The 15,905-nt window shown below is 36.7% G+C and overlaps 1 protein-coding gene across 1 annotated transcript in view; it reads right to left on the minus strand.

The window, feature by feature from the left end:
• Positions 1-15,905, minus strand: part of VWA8 (von Willebrand factor A domain containing 8) — a 203,548-nt gene that overhangs the window by 17,120 nt on the left and 170,523 nt on the right. Inside the window, exons 38-40 of the mRNA XM_074859582.1 lie at positions 10,084-10,192; positions 8,598-8,754; positions 5,253-5,361 (exon numbers count right to left, since the gene is read on the minus strand). Of these exons, the coding sequence (XP_074715683.1) occupies positions 5,253-5,361; positions 8,598-8,754; positions 10,084-10,192 (375 nt within the window). The remainder of the gene's footprint in view (positions 1-5,252; positions 5,362-8,597; positions 8,755-10,083; positions 10,193-15,905) is intronic.

A 15,905-nucleotide genomic window follows, 5' to 3' on the forward strand; every position in this document is an offset into this window, starting at 1 on the left:
TAGGTAATGGTAAATGGTATCTTTTAAAGTAATATTCATAACAGACTATATTTATGTTTTAAAATAAAAACCTTGAAAATTGTGATACTCATGAGACAGTCCACTGAACGTTTCTTTTATTTCCTTTAAAAGAACATTGGTTGTCTACAGTCTGGCTTGATGAACATGCAATACAATCCAGGAACTCAAATATGGAACTCCTGTACACAGAAGAAAGCACTTAAGAATGAAGACTCAAGTGTTTTAATATTATAAACAATATATTTAAGAATGTTTTCAATGGATAGCTTCATCATGGTTCATAATATGTAAGATTCATCTAAAGACAGCAAAGTCTGCACATATGGGTTTCATAGTTTATTTCATTTCTGCTTAAATCTTCAGGCTGAGGTGGCTCATCCCAGTAATAAGTCCAGCAAGGAAAGAAGATTTTAAATTTGTATATGTATAATGCATTTGTACTCTCAGCAAACTGCTGGTCAGCAGCTGAAGGCAAATCAAATACCCATCAGGACATAAACTGCCTTCAACATTGGTTCTCAGGAATAAAAATCAGTTGCTCTCTGATGAGCAGGAAGTGTTACATTACAAAACCCCAGTAAACTGCAGGCCTGGGATCTGAGAGAACAAATCGTTATAATTTTGTACACTCCGAGCAGTCAGATGATGGCTTCTTAAGCCTCAGAGAATCTTTGATTTTGTTTTGGTCAAAATTTATGAGTTTTTCTTTTTGCTGTGTATAGAAGAAGGAGTTTTGCACTACTGTCTATTGCCTATAGTTACTCAAGACTAATGGACTACTTACCTATGAAAATAAGTGGGCACAAAGAATACAAAGCCACAGTACAGAATTTACAAAGCTGTGGCAAACACAGTGTCAAAAACTTTACAGATGCTTCCTGATGGGAGGCAAAACAATGCCAATACAAGGAAACCTCAGCCTTTTAGTAAACCACAGAAGGGGAAAGTGGAAAAGATTTCTTAGGTTGTGAATTCCGTCAGTTGTGCCCTCTGATACATATTCATGGTGCTACAGTCAATCTAGCTTTAACCCACTTTGGCACTGGGGCATCCATGAGTTTGTCTGTACCACCAACTAGGAGTTTCTACTACCATTAAATATTCTTGGGATGAAATTTGAAGTCCCTTCTTCCATAGGATCATCGATTCCTTTGTTGTCCGAAGAGTTGTGTAACATCACAAAAAGGTACCTGCAAATTCCAGGTGACCTCTACATGATCCACCAAAATATCACACTGTAGGAGTTTTCCTGCTGTGAAAAACACAGTAGGATACCCACGGCAAATTTCAACAACACTCCAACTAACCATTAAAAAAATGCTCCTGAAGACAGTGTGCTGCTGAGTGAGCAGAACCTGTCTAAAATGGATCATGCACCTTCCAGGATGATGCAGATGAGATGACTTTGTGCCTAGTCATCTTAGCCACTATAAGTACTGGAACAGAGGTAGATCCTTACTGCTTCCTTACGGCTGTTGTTTTGTCAAATTTTTGTCACTTGCTTCCTTTCAGTAGGCAGGAGGCACAAACAACAGAAGATTATAAAGTTTCAGCTTCATTGAGCAAATTCTCAATTAGTTTCACCACTGTTTTCATAGACAATGCTCTATCTTTGTGGCTATTTGCTGTTCAAGGAACAGCAGTGGGAGGAGAAAATTGCTTTTAACTATGGGCATAGCTAAAAAACGTTTAATACCTTTTGAAGCTTATGCAACAAAAGATAGTATTTGAGCTGAAATTTTATTGGAGGAACACAGAGTTGACATTCTCTCCTAAAATAGGAAAGAATGCTGACAAAATCTGACCTAACCTCTTTCCAAAATAATGCTAAAATTATTTACACTACTTAGCATCTGCCTCTCCCATGCAAAATTCCTAAGAATTTACTTCCTTCTATAAAAGCTGAAAAAAAATCCCCTTAAATGTGTTATACAATGCATGTATATATTACAGAAAAGCTTCAAAGCATTTTCAGTATTTAATTTTCATAAGCTTGAAAGCAACATAAGTTTAAAAGCATGTATAATTTTAAGAGAAAAACAGAACTATTACATATATACGTTGCTTTGATATTTTACTGGAAAGGGCATACAACTCATTACTACTGCAATATACTGCAACCATATTGATGAAAACATATTGTATATATATTAATTGTGCCACTTTTGAAATTAGAAAAATGTGCTAGACGCTGATAACATATGGTTATGGCAATGGCTGACCACAATACACCACTGCAGGAATTCTTTTCACTGAAAGATATCGAACACATATTTACAAAAAAACCTGCAAAATATAACTGTGATGTCTGTAAATATCACAGAAAAAGTTGTGTATGTGAAGTAATCACATATAAATATGTAACTCATAATGGTATAGGATGGTATGAAATACTCCCATTTGTTTCTGGGAAAACATTATGCATAATGTATAATAACCCTTAGCTGCTGAAATCAGAAAACTACAAGTGACAGGGCACAGGGTTTTCACATTGTCAGCTCTCTGAGCCATGTTTATTATAATAGGACTGCCACTGTTTTATTCTTGCTGCTATGACCAGACAGTTCCCACACCGTCTAAATCAGACAGAGCTCTAGTAGGGTCAGTGACTCAGGCTCAGGGTTGCCCAGTTTAAATGTAGGTGCCTAAATGATGCTCAGAAGCTACAGAGACAGTTGCCTCAGATTCCCTGAGAAGTGCCTTCTGGAAGGTAAGTCATCTAAAATCTAAGGCCTTTCTGAGTGACTGACTGTAAGCTTCTGAGTCTGGAGTTCAGACAGACAAGAGTTACTCAGGGTTTGGCCAGCAAAAGGGGAGAAAAGAAAGCTCATAATTGACTGTATTTCCTGGACTTCTGGCTTTGCTACTTTTACAGAAGATAAATGACAACTCGTAATGTTTTGTTAATGTTGTTCAAAGACCTGACAGAAATCAGAGAGTTATGCAAAGTAAACCAAACAATGAAATTACATTCTCAGACTGTATTTATGTATCACTTTCAAGGATCAGCCTATTCCAAACATCTCTTTCTGCTGCTACTAATTTTTGTGAGCCATCAACAACTGGACGTGAATCCCAGCCTTCTGATTCTTGGGATGTAAAATTTAATCAAAGGAACATATTTTTAAAAAACCCACAAAGCTAACAAAAAAAGGACACATGTTGAAAAGAAAATCCAGGTTAAATAAACATGGACTATATATTTCCATTATGTGAACACATTAAGTTTCAAATGAAGCAAACTCAAACGTTTCTAAAAAGCCAAAAGTGTTCTCTACTGGGAAGGTAATTTGGGATTTTCAAAGTTAAAAACACACAGCTGCAAAGTTTACTGCAACCGACTGTGCCATTGACTTCTTATTTGAGAAATGAGGAATGTCTGACTGATAACAGAAAGAAGCAGTTTTAGCTAAGAACCACTGGTGTACATAGCACTATCCAGGAAAAAGGGGAGACAGAGGCATAGTCCTTCATCAGGGTTGAAAGACTTAACATGCTGAAGAATTCAAGGTTTTGTTTTTTTTTTTTTTTTTCTTAAAAAAATAACATGAAATGTGCTTGGACTCAGCTTCCCAACTAATGGGAAGCATTTTGCAACTAAGTAACTCCTGTTTATCATTTATCTTCATTTTTCTACTGCATCTTCCAATTAAAAAACCTACCAAAATCTGTATAAAGATTTATAGTTAAAAACTTGCTTTCAATATTGCTTTTATTCTATGAGCTACCTTTTCTAAATTCAGTGAATTTGCTTTTTCATCATAAAGTACATTTACTATCTCCATGGTTAGCTGTTATAGATTTTGCCAGGAAGTTAGCAAAGTCTCATAAAATAAGATAAGGCTTATAAGATCTTGCCTTGATATTAAAATGACCTTTTTAACAAAGCAACAGGATATGTCTCCTTATATTAAAACATGTTGTATTTTGATTATGATTAACGTGATCCCTTGGCTCTAAGAAACAGACAAGGCAGACTAAAAAAAGACTTTAAACTGAAGATTCACTTATTCACTTCACACCTAGAATGTGCTTCCAATGGCATGTCTACTAGAAACACGGTAAAGAAAGCACCTAGATATAAATGATGTAAGAAGAACTGAGATTTATATCTAAAATTTTTCAATTGAAACCTCTCTTTACAAGCAGAAGCCTATATCCTGAACTGAAACATATATTAGGTGCATGAATCACCTAATCATGACCATCTTAAATGTTCATTATATGAGGATCTCTCTGATTTGATACATTCATAATAAAACTGGCTAATGGTTCTCTGTGTATATATGTGATTACAGTAGCATTGTTGTAGTCACAATGGCTTAAAAATGCAAGTAAGACAAAGAAAAGTGTTACCTTTCTTACTTGCAATACCAGGGGATTGGATTTTTTGACCCAGGAGGAGTCTGTCAATGTACAAACTAATTTCTTTCTATCTTTCTGTTTTATTGCTGAAGTAAGGAGACAGATTAGACACTGCACAGTGACTACCTAATAGACTAAGATATATGTATACCAGTGGTTGGTAGCCTTCACCAGAAATATTTTTAATCAGAGATGTCTTATAAGGAGTAAAATTAATTTTCCTTTCACTGAAGATCAGCAGATTCGTCCTACAAACAATTAACTTTTTTTTTAATTTACCCCATATATGAACACTAGTATTAATAAAACCTGGAACAATCACAGGACCAATTACTAGAAGAAAGGCAAACTGGTGGTTTTGGTCAGCTTCCACTTAGATTTGGGCTACACCTATTTTTATTAGCAAGAGTTAAAAACAAACCTGCGAAAAATTCATGTTTTCAACTGTATATGCAGTAAAGCTCTGACCTGGAGTGCTTCTTTTAAGGTCTATAGCATTTGCACTTCTAAGCTAAAAAGTCTTGTGGACAGGAGGTAAAGACAAAGGCTGTGATCTACACACCATCACATATTCTTTTAATAATGTATAGCATTTTCTGTCACAAAATTGTGCTCCTGAATAACTAATCTCTGTAAGCTGTGGTATGGGAATGCTGTAACTTGTAGAAATGAGCACTGGGACCCACTTAAAAGCTGCCTTTGAAATAGTAATATGAGACTGTTTTTCCTAATGATGATTATAACCTGAATCTGCTTTTAGCCCTCAAAGGTATGATCGTCAGATGGTAACAGGACATTAGCAGTATAGTATTTGAGGCCTAATGTAATGAGCTCACCATGTTCCTTATCAGTGAATCTAAGATTACCTGCAGATTGTCTAAAATGATGCGGAGTGACTGAACTTGGCGTCGGACTGCTCCAGAGAACCTTTCGTAAGTTGATGCATCATATTCACTCATCTGAATCTCTTTCAATCTAAAACAAGGAACAGGGAGCTAAGCACAGTTTAAGAAACAAGCATATCATCCATTTTTGTATGTAAATTACAAGTTTATTTACTTGATAACAGGGAAATTCAGACTGTAATAACCACACACAAGAGACAATTCAAAGAAGTGGCAGCTGCTTTTTTGAATTTTTGACAAGGCAGGTGATGACCAATGTCTACAGGGATTGCATCACATTAAAACTTTAGTTACTAATCCTTTGTCTCTCTCCTAATCTGCTTTAATGTTTGGGAAGTAAATCAGATATTTTAAAAACTGTGATCAAATTCTAAAGGTTTTATTGATTCAGGTGTTGCCATCTGTACATAAAAGGATCATGAGTGCCTATTCATTACTTCACCGTCTGAGTATTTTAAACATATCACGATCCATGCTTTAACACAAAGGTTAAGTAAAGACACACTATAAAATCTGTCCTTGAAGACCTACAACTAGTAACTCTGTCTCAAATACCTATCTTTGTGCTTCATAAAATGATGAAACCTTGAAACAAAGAAGTTTTAAATGAACATTAACAAAAATGTACTCCCCCACAACAAAATGAGTCATGTCACCAAACACTATCCTGTCCAGAAGCCTAACAGAGAGTACAACATCTGCACCATATGCTTTTTCTATAAGTTAAGATGTGCTCACTTATAGTTCTGTATCATTATTCTCAACATCGTAGCTAAGCAGATACTCTCAAACTGGTGAAACTCACAATTGGAATGTGATTGCAGAGTGAATGTGAAGAACAGTGAAGAACAAGCTAGAGGACAGGTGGATATGCTGGGAGTGTGCACCGTTGGACATTTTCCATGACCCAGCATCATGTAGCAAGGCAGCAACGGTGTATCTGGCCAGCCCACCATCCAGCATGCGGCTGAGTTGAGTCCTGAGTTAAAACTTATTGGCCTATCTGTACACAGCTCATTTCAAACAAGCACTTCCTAACAGCATAACCTCGCTCACACTGTTTTGAAAATACTGATTTTTAAATGAACTATAAATGTAAAGTATATATAGACTAGTCATATTTCTAATGACAAGTTTTTTAATACCATCACAAGTTACTTGCCTGGAACATACAGTATACATGAGAACTTGCTGTTTAGACTAGCCCTTTAATGACAACATTAAAATCAAACATCAAATCTTTGTTGTCTTTAATATGACTATGTCTTTTTCTATTTTGAATTTTGCATAGACAAAATTCATTATAGCCAACTATTATTCATTAGATACAGGACAAAGTAACTTTCAGTGCTGTGCACTTTATTTCATGGATCCTGCAATGGAGTTCAGTATCTTCACATCAATGAAGAAAACATTTTGCTTCAAACAGAAAAAACCTCACATGTAGTTCTCCTTTGTTAGACTCTATATCAATCCACAGTGAAAGCTAGTTCAGAAAAATACCAAGAAAAATACTGCATCTATTCAAGAGCAGTTTCTAACTTCATTCTAGTGAAACAGGGCAATTTAAAATGTTTTCCACTAGAAGTACTTTTTAGCCAGGAAAGCAATTAATAGCTCTCATATTAAAATTCTCCCTTCCAGATAATCATGTATAAACAAAGCAGTGAAATCTGCAGTACCCTTTGCTTTTTTAGTTCAGCCTGACGACTCCAACCTCACTATTCTTAATTTTATCTGTTACCACAACTATCCAAGAGGTAAAGAATAAAAACCCAAGTCAAGTGTGGCTTCAGAATAGGCTACATTTATAGCTGGTAGATGCCAGGTCACTGGTTTTAGCAGGACATGAATTGTTAACTCATGTACAGATACTCAGATTTTACAGGACACAGCTTCACTGTTTCAACAACATGTAGCAGTATCCAGGAATCTCCCCTAGCAAGAATTTTGTAAATCACCACACAGGCAGGTGGAAACTCATCCAAGCATGCCATGTGTGTATATGTGCATGTGCACAGAGGTGTACAGTAGCCAAGACCATACATATTGATTGTTTCTGTTATGAAGCAACTGATAAGCAATTCTGAAGAATGGGGATACAGAAAGGGTTAAAAGTAGTCCTCCCCACCTGCCCCCCATAAAGCACTAGGAAAAAAGACAAAACAAGCTCCGCCTTCCCCCTGAAAACAAAACCTTAAGTGACTATTTTTAATTTAAATTTCTGTACGTTGCTTGTGTAAATTAGATCACTATTAAAAGGTTTTTTCTTTTCAGGATCTTTTCCTGTGAACCACTGACATAACCTATACATTTTCCTTGTCTTTATTAATCACTAATGCTCTAATGGCAATGTTAAATGCTCCAGGTAATTCAGTAATAAACCGATGATTAATAAAGAAACTTGACCTGAATGCAATAGGTAAATTGCTGCTTTAATACAGTGGTTCACGTACAGTGTATGCTCTATGCTTAACAGCCTAATTATACATCAGTTGAAGCAAATGGCAATCTCACCTGCTCCTCACAGCATCCAGATTTGCCCCCCCCATTAGGAATTACTCTGTTAACAGCAACAAAATGTGAGCTGATTAAGCTGCTTCTAGATTTATTTGGTCCAATGTTTTAATCTGTGTCTAGTACGCTCTGCTTTCAGCCAGATACTCACACTGCGATATGTCCTGAGCTAAAATGCAAAACTCATTTGGAATGACTTTGCTTGCTTTAATGCAAAGTACCAGAGGTTGACCTGAGAGTTCAGCTGGTGGAAGAAATCTGAACCTCTGTGCACAGTCTGGGAAACAGTTGATTAGTAACCATGCATTACACTAATGCTGGGAAGATCTGTGGTTCAGGTAAAAGTGTCTGCTGAGGTTTAATAGTTCAAATCATCTCATCATTTGGCTACTGATCTTTCAAACAGAAGCAATTTGCTCGTAATGGTTCATTCTGAAAGACATTTGTTAGGTGATGAATTCCTAACAACACACAATCTTGATTCAGCATAATTCAAAGAAATTTTCATACAGTACATCTCTTTTTTAAAAAGATAAATATTCACATCAGTCTCCTTATCCACCTAGCTATGTTTTAGTCTACCAAATCACACAGTCATTTTAATAGTGTGGCTTAAGTCAATAAAACATTCTATACATCTTGTCCAGAATAGTTAAACATGTGCTGGTAAACTTTGTTAAATGATAATGAACACTGTTGATAAATGTAGCTGAGAAAGAAAATTCTTTTCAGGCATCTTTTTCAAATTCTTCTGGGAAAAGGAAGGGAAAATAAGGACTTTCACATTACCTCTGTTTAAAGGCCTTTTCACCCATCTCTCGAGCAGCTCTCTTAACCTCCTCAGGAACAGCATCCTTTTCAGCTTGAGATATTTGGTAAACCCTGTGGCCAGCATCCAGTCGATACGGTCCACCTTTGCCACCTAACCCAGCAGTGTCTCTCCCACCTAACATGATTGAGATAAAAAATTAAGAATATGCATTTGATAACACATAAGAACACATTTTCTTTAAAGCTTCCACTGTCATATCTACAGATGTTCCAAAAATGTTGCCAACAATTCCCAGTAGAAATTTTTATTGCCAAAGATTTTCAAAAACAAGCAGCTATCATGGTAAAGAAGAACTCCAATGGAATACTTGTGCTTCTGGTTCCTGGAGACCAGATTCATAATGGTTTCCATCTTGTACAAAGGGGACTATAGATCACGTAAGTCTTGTACATCTCCTTGAAGCTCCTAGTCCTTAAAGTCATTAATTCAGACTCTGTCTTCTCCCTAGAACTTGCTGATTTACACTGTTCCCAAAGCACTTTATCTAGTGATCACTGTCATGCCCTTTTAGAATTAGAAGGCACTTTGCCTATTCTGTGTGCCTCTTGCCTACACGATCTAAATTGCTGCAGCTACAGAGACATCTAAGAGAATGGCAAATGACTCAGCCCAGTTTCTGTGGCTGCAAGCTTCTGGTCCTCTATATGGCCAATGAAAAGATACAACAAAATGTAATTGAAGTAGAGATCCGCTATACACAGTTTAAGGTAGACAATTCAAATACTTTTCACTGGCAATAAAGCAACCTTGTATTGGCTAAAATAGCTCTAAGCAGAAGGTGGCTGTGGCAGGTGCACCCACCCAATGAAAACAGAGCTTCTTGGCTGCTGAAGTGTAGCAGCTCCTGGCTGCCTTTGTTGTCAGGGCTTCGTGGTAATTGGGGCCTTTGGCCAATGGGAGCTGCTGTTGACTACAGGTCAGATTGGGCCTGGGCATAAATGGAGTCCCCTGGGGAGCCATTTTGAGCTCATCCCCTGGAGCAGCATGCTGTGGTTGAGAACTCTCCCCTTGGCTTGGGGTGATGCCCAAGGAAACTCCTTGAGGTGGCTTGGGTCGGGATGCTGCCCTGAGCAGTTCCTTGAGGTTGAGAGCCCTCACTTGTCAGGTGAGTGATAGAGCGTTTTGGGTTGCCGTTAAACCCTAGGGAGTGGGGCTTTGTTCTGTGTTTTGGGTTGCCTAAACCCTAAGGAGTTGTGCTTTGTTATGTGTTTTGGGTTGCCGTTAAACCCTAGGAAGTTGTTCTGTTCTCCTCTCACAGACATTCGAACCTTTAATTTACGGAAAGCTAGTTAATTCTGTTAATAATAAATTTTTAATTTTTGGTGGTTGGTTGTTTATTTGAGAGCCTCTGTAACAGTGGCCTTGTATAAATCCATTTTTGACTAGCACAGCATCTCCCTTAGACATCTGTCAATGATGCATTAAAAAAACAGAATGAAAAACCTGTTCCACCAGCCCAAGTATTTCCACCGACATGTGGCATGTTGTCTGGATCCACTTTTCCATGTTTGGGGGAACTGACATCCAAACCACTGTCCCTCTGAATGGTTATCTGTAAAATAAAAAATAGAGCTGTACACCTCTCATAGCAAGGAAAGCTGCTCTAACAACCTATTAATAGCATATTAGGTCTGCTGAAGAGCTGTAGGACCATTCAATAAATGCAACATCCCACCTGATGAGGAAAACAGGATAAAGCAGAGTAAAACAGGGCTCCTGAGTGGCACGTTAGACCCACACCAGATCTAAGATTACTGCCACATCCGAACTGCTCAGTGCATTCAGACCTTATACACACCAGAAAAGTGCTTACAGATAATGGCTAACATAATTCTAAATCCCCCTGCAGACAGGATCATCTGCAGTTTGAATGCTTCTCATAGTACTGTATAACCATAGTACTGTACATCCATTTACAAATTTCATGAACACAAAACTAAAGCTCTGCATTCTTTATTGATGGGAAGATTGATCTTCCTTTCATGAACAGGGACTAAAGAAATGACACGCTCCTCTCTGAGATTCATCAGTAAATGGCTAGTTCAAATGACATGCTCACGCAATCCTTAACTTCCCTATCATGACCACAAAAGTCTACAGCAGTGGGTTTTCTACACCTGTCTGCTGACTGCACCTTCCCCATCTACTCACTGCACAGCTGAACAGCTGTCAGATGGTCAGGCCTGAGTCACCTCAGGCTGGGGCTCAATTTAAGTGGGTGACTGGAGGTAAAAATACTCCCTCCCATTACCAACTCTGAGTCATGTAGTGAATCAATGATTCATGTGTAAACTGCCCTTCAGTTTCTAATTTTCTATAATTTAATGCCACTTTATTTTTTTAATGAAACTTAGTGACAGATATGTAAAGTTGATGTCTTTAACCTCTACAAATTAACTTTCTTCTCATCTACCATAATACATTTAATTCTCTGATGAACTTATGTGCCCCCATAACTACAATTTATTGCCTTCTTAGAAGTTCCCTGGCACTATCAGGGTTTTCACTGGGACTAGAGAGCAGTTTAATCCTTGAATTCACTGTCTTGCAGACTCAACTTCATGCTGACATGAATTCCATACACGTTTTTGAACTGAAAACATGTGCTCTAACAACAGTGTCTTGGCAGCTGTTCAAAATATCATTTTCTTTCTCTTTATAGAATTTATATTAGTTCAAAGAGGTACAAGACATCTTCTGTGAACCATGTCATTAGTGTAAAATCAAGATCTAATCTGATAAATTACATTAATTTAACATTTGTATAGGAAGAAAGACACTTAACCACAACAGCATGTTACCCTTAGGGTTATATACCTTTTTGGTTTAAGAGATTTCCTCCAAAATAAACAGGGTTTTTCTTCATAACTGGTAGATTTCAAAACTATCAGAAACACAGGGCAACAAAAATTGCTGAACTTAGTTTAAAATAAAATCATAAAACCAAAATGGTAGTGTCAGCCTCATGAATCAAAACAAAATATTCTGTAAAGAGAAACAATAAAATGATGGAAGATTTTTTATATGTTCATCCTTCTGGGTTCTTCACAGACAATTACTCAGAATTCTGCAAAAGGAAGCTCTGTGGGGCAAACATAACCATAATCGGTGACGCAAATGCCATATTCTATTTTTGTCAAGTTTTTCCATTGAAAAATTTCACTAAATATTTTGAAATTACAAGCATTGTTTAAATTTTAAGTGAAAAGTTCTGTAGACAAAAGAGCTTTGTTACATATATTTATCACACGTAAGTTGTTCAAAAATAATACTTCTAGTACATATGCACTAGACAAGGTTTTCATATAAACCTATTTTACAGTAGTGTTGATCTGATTAAAGGAGGTATTTGTAACTTTGAAACAGCATGTGGTAAATAGAAATCTTTTATTTTATAACAATTTGTGACTTTTTGTTCTTAAAAGGACAGGAAAACATCCAACATTTGATTTCTATTAAAATCAAATCTGAAAAAGATTGCTTGAGAGAGAGGAAAAAGAGACAAGTGGCATAATCCTATCATAGCTTAAGAATCAGTCTAGTAGCCTTGAGTTTCAGCTATGAGGTATGGTTCAGAGGAGGATAGCTGGAAAATCTGTGAAATTTTCCTTCTGAGATTTCCATTTGATTTTCAAAATAACCACCATTTCCAAAACACTCACAGCACACATATTTCAATTGTGCATTATCTAAACTTGTTTATATATATATTGGTGATTCATCATCAGAGCATGAATGCACTTTTCCACTGCCTGTTTGGGCAGGTTCTTCTTCAAAGTGTTCACTACACAAGAAGTACAACTGCCATCCTCTCCTGGGGTACATGCGATTCTTATTTTGTTCTCTATAAAGTCCAAATTCTCAGTAATCATCAATGATCTTAGTCCCTGGTTCAAAATCTTTTTGTTCTCTTCTTTTCTTTGACTATATTATATTCTCAGGCACCAATGGGTAACATGTGCATTTGAAAGGACTGTGGATGGAGGCTCTGTAGGTCTTCCAAAGTCAACGAAGCAAACAAACAAAAATTTTATGTGAGAATATGAAGACTGCAGGTCAGAAAGCTGCTAAAGGAATGTGCTTTTCTGAAGGGTCAATGGAATGAAAGATGTGCTTGAGAAAAAAGGAAATGAAGAAACAACAGCAAATACCAAAACTTGTTAAAGCTTTGACTTAATTTTCTGGTCCTGCCTCTTACACATCCATTCACTCCTGACAGCAAGGGCAGTCAGGCAGGAATAGAACTAAACACTCATTTGACATTCAATGAGATACACAGTATCTGAACAACTTGCTCTGTATCAGTTCCTTCCAACATATATGAATAAATGCCAAAACAGTTTTACATGGCTATACTTCATTTCTTTCTTCCTGACAACACTGGGATTCTATGAGTGAACTGAATAAGGGAAACTGACACAAACACATTCAGTTTGGAAACTAAGTGATCTTATCATCCTTCATATAGTCATGCGAAGAAGATAAAGAGGCTCAGAGAAGACAGTTACATGATTTAATGCACTCAACAGCACAATGAAACCAGCTGTTTCACATCTGTGTCATATTTATGCCAAACAGCTATTAAATGCATACCAACCTGCACTAGGGGCTGGTCTGAAGATGAGTCAAAGGCTGGTAGTTTTGTCTAGACTTCAGCTGGTCAGGCAAACTATGGTAAGGGAAGTTTATATTGTGTACTAACCAAATCTCAACTATGGAAGTGGGTCTAGAACCATAGTCATGCCACTTAAGTGACCATGGAATGGAATTCTATTGAATTCTGATGCGAAATCATCTAATTTTGTAAAATTAACCCCTGGAGAGTAAGAAAGGACTGGCATACAATACATTTTAATACTTTTATCATCCCTCAGTAAAAGACAGCAGCTGAATTTGTTGAGGATCACACAGCTGACCCAGATACACTGTGCATTGTCTTTACAAGACACTGTCACAACTATGGGAAGAAATGAGCTTGAAATAACCATTAACAAAAGTGTGTGAACTATGGAGAGGGCTGCTGTACACTATCATTAATATGATTTATGTCCCACACTTATATCAGTATTTCATTCTAATATATGAGCTGTTTTCACAACTATGGTACTTCCCTTTTGAGCTCAGAATTCATTTTCTTCTAATATATTTCAAACAAATCTCTCTGACTATGAGTAAAACTGACCAAAAGCATTATCAAATTTAGCTTCAGCTGATTTCGTACAAGTGAGCTTAACAATATTTTAGCACCCAGTAATCTTAATTATACATTGCAAATACAACTGAGAAGAAAAAAATGTCTTTAAAAAGAAGCTTCACCACCTCAAAGGAGTCCCAAGTAGCACAACTGTGTATTTCTGTATCTTAACAAGTGCTGGTTGCACCCAATTTACTTGTGCCAAGCAAATAAATAAAATAAAAGAAACAACAGACAGTCTTCAGTATGTCACATTTATATGTCTGATGGCAATAAAATCATTAAGTTAGGTGACTTTTTATGAGAAGCTTTTAAAGAACTATTCAAGGTACATCTAGACTGAATAGATATTAATATCTCTATTATTAACATGTTTATAATAGTATTCAATTTAATCAGTAAAAGACACTTAGCAAAGTCATCTGAAATGAACATTTCAGTATATCTATTACTCAATCATACATGTGTCAGAGTATTCATGACCTTCAACACTGCCACCTCTTCACCAAAGCTTTTTAAGCCCATACATACATCAGCTCCTCGTTGTTCAAGTCTGTTACAATAAAGTAAAGACTAAAATTCCAGGATTTATCTTTATTGTGGAGACAGGGAAAGAGGGAGGGAATCTCATCTCCACCTGTTTTTTCCTACTTGAAATTCTCTTTACTCTTAGGAGTTTCAGCAGGAGATCTAACCAACAGCTCTTACTGTCTTAGATGCCCATACCTCCATTAGAGTCTTGTAAAAAGCTGAATCTCTAAAACAAGGGACGGAACATGTACTTAGACTTAACCGCTAGCAGAAAAAGAACATGCGGTTACAGGTTAGGAAATATCTTTTAAACTTTGTAAGAAGAAGTCGGATAAGGTTGAAAATATTTCTAGCTTTGAACAGAAAAGTAATAAATGAGTGATGACTTCCAGGAAAATGAGAAAGAGTTTTTTCCTTGAAACAGCTGGGGATGTGTCTCTGTTGTAGGTTGTTTTTTCAGTCTTAGATATTGTTGTCATCCTAGCCTGTACAGGACAGGCTTCTGTTCAACACAGCAAGCTGGCTAGAGCGTAGATGGTCTTTTAATACAGCAGCTTACTTTTGTATTCCGATGTGGTTAACTTCATTAGAATTCCTGAAGGGCACAGGATGTGTCAGAGCCTCCCATTCAGGAGTGCTTGCCAGAAAAGCTCCTTTCCTTTGCTCACAGCAACAAAAGCAAGTTTCTGCCTGAGGACTAGCGAAGAAACTTGTTTCCAATGGGGGAGAGCTGCCTCATGTACAGGGGAACAGACTTTTCACCTCTTAGTTTTAATATGTCTGGCTGTGCCAGGACTAACTCATATCTAGTCCTCTTACGCAAAACACAATGTTTATTTTAATAATCCAGATACAACTTAAAAAGGGGGGAAAACCCAGAAAAAATTCTCTAATTCCAGGCTAACAGCCTGCAGGTGTAAAGGGATGCAATTTGTACTTTAAGAAATGGACTACATTTCCATTCCCCAAACCTCCCCAAATAAAATTTTTCTTATCCTATCAGGTATGTTTAAAGAGAGCTGGACATTCCTTATATGATTTTACATCTCCGTAACAGAAATAAATGGAATTCCTCCATGTTGTATGCAGTGACAAACATGTACCAGCCTTTCTACTAAGCCCTTTTAAGCATTCAGTGGATCATTGCACATACAACACATTTACTAAAACTGAAACCAACATGATTTCATTTGTCTCAACTTAATAAACACATACAATTGGGCAAAACATCATTTTACAAAATACAAGCAAACAGGGTCACAGCTGCAATATTTACAGCTGTGGAGAATATTTATGTAAGAAGATTTTTGAAAAGAAAAACACTAAGGTGCCCAAACAATAATTATTTTCACAACTATTTTCACTTATTCTAGTATTAGTAATAATACTGCATTGTTTGGTGTTTCTTACTGCTGATTAGACAAAAACAGGAAAAAGAATGTGTACACTAAGATTTGAGGTAGTATACAATTTGCATGATTTAGGTGCTTAGTTTAATGTAAAGTAAGGAGTTGTGCAATAGATTAATTATTTGCATGAT

This window comes from Strix uralensis, chromosome 2, assembly GCF_047716275.1.
Source record: "Strix uralensis isolate ZFMK-TIS-50842 chromosome 2, bStrUra1, whole genome shotgun sequence".
NCBI lineage: Eukaryota > Metazoa > Chordata > Aves > Strigiformes > Strigidae > Strix > Strix uralensis.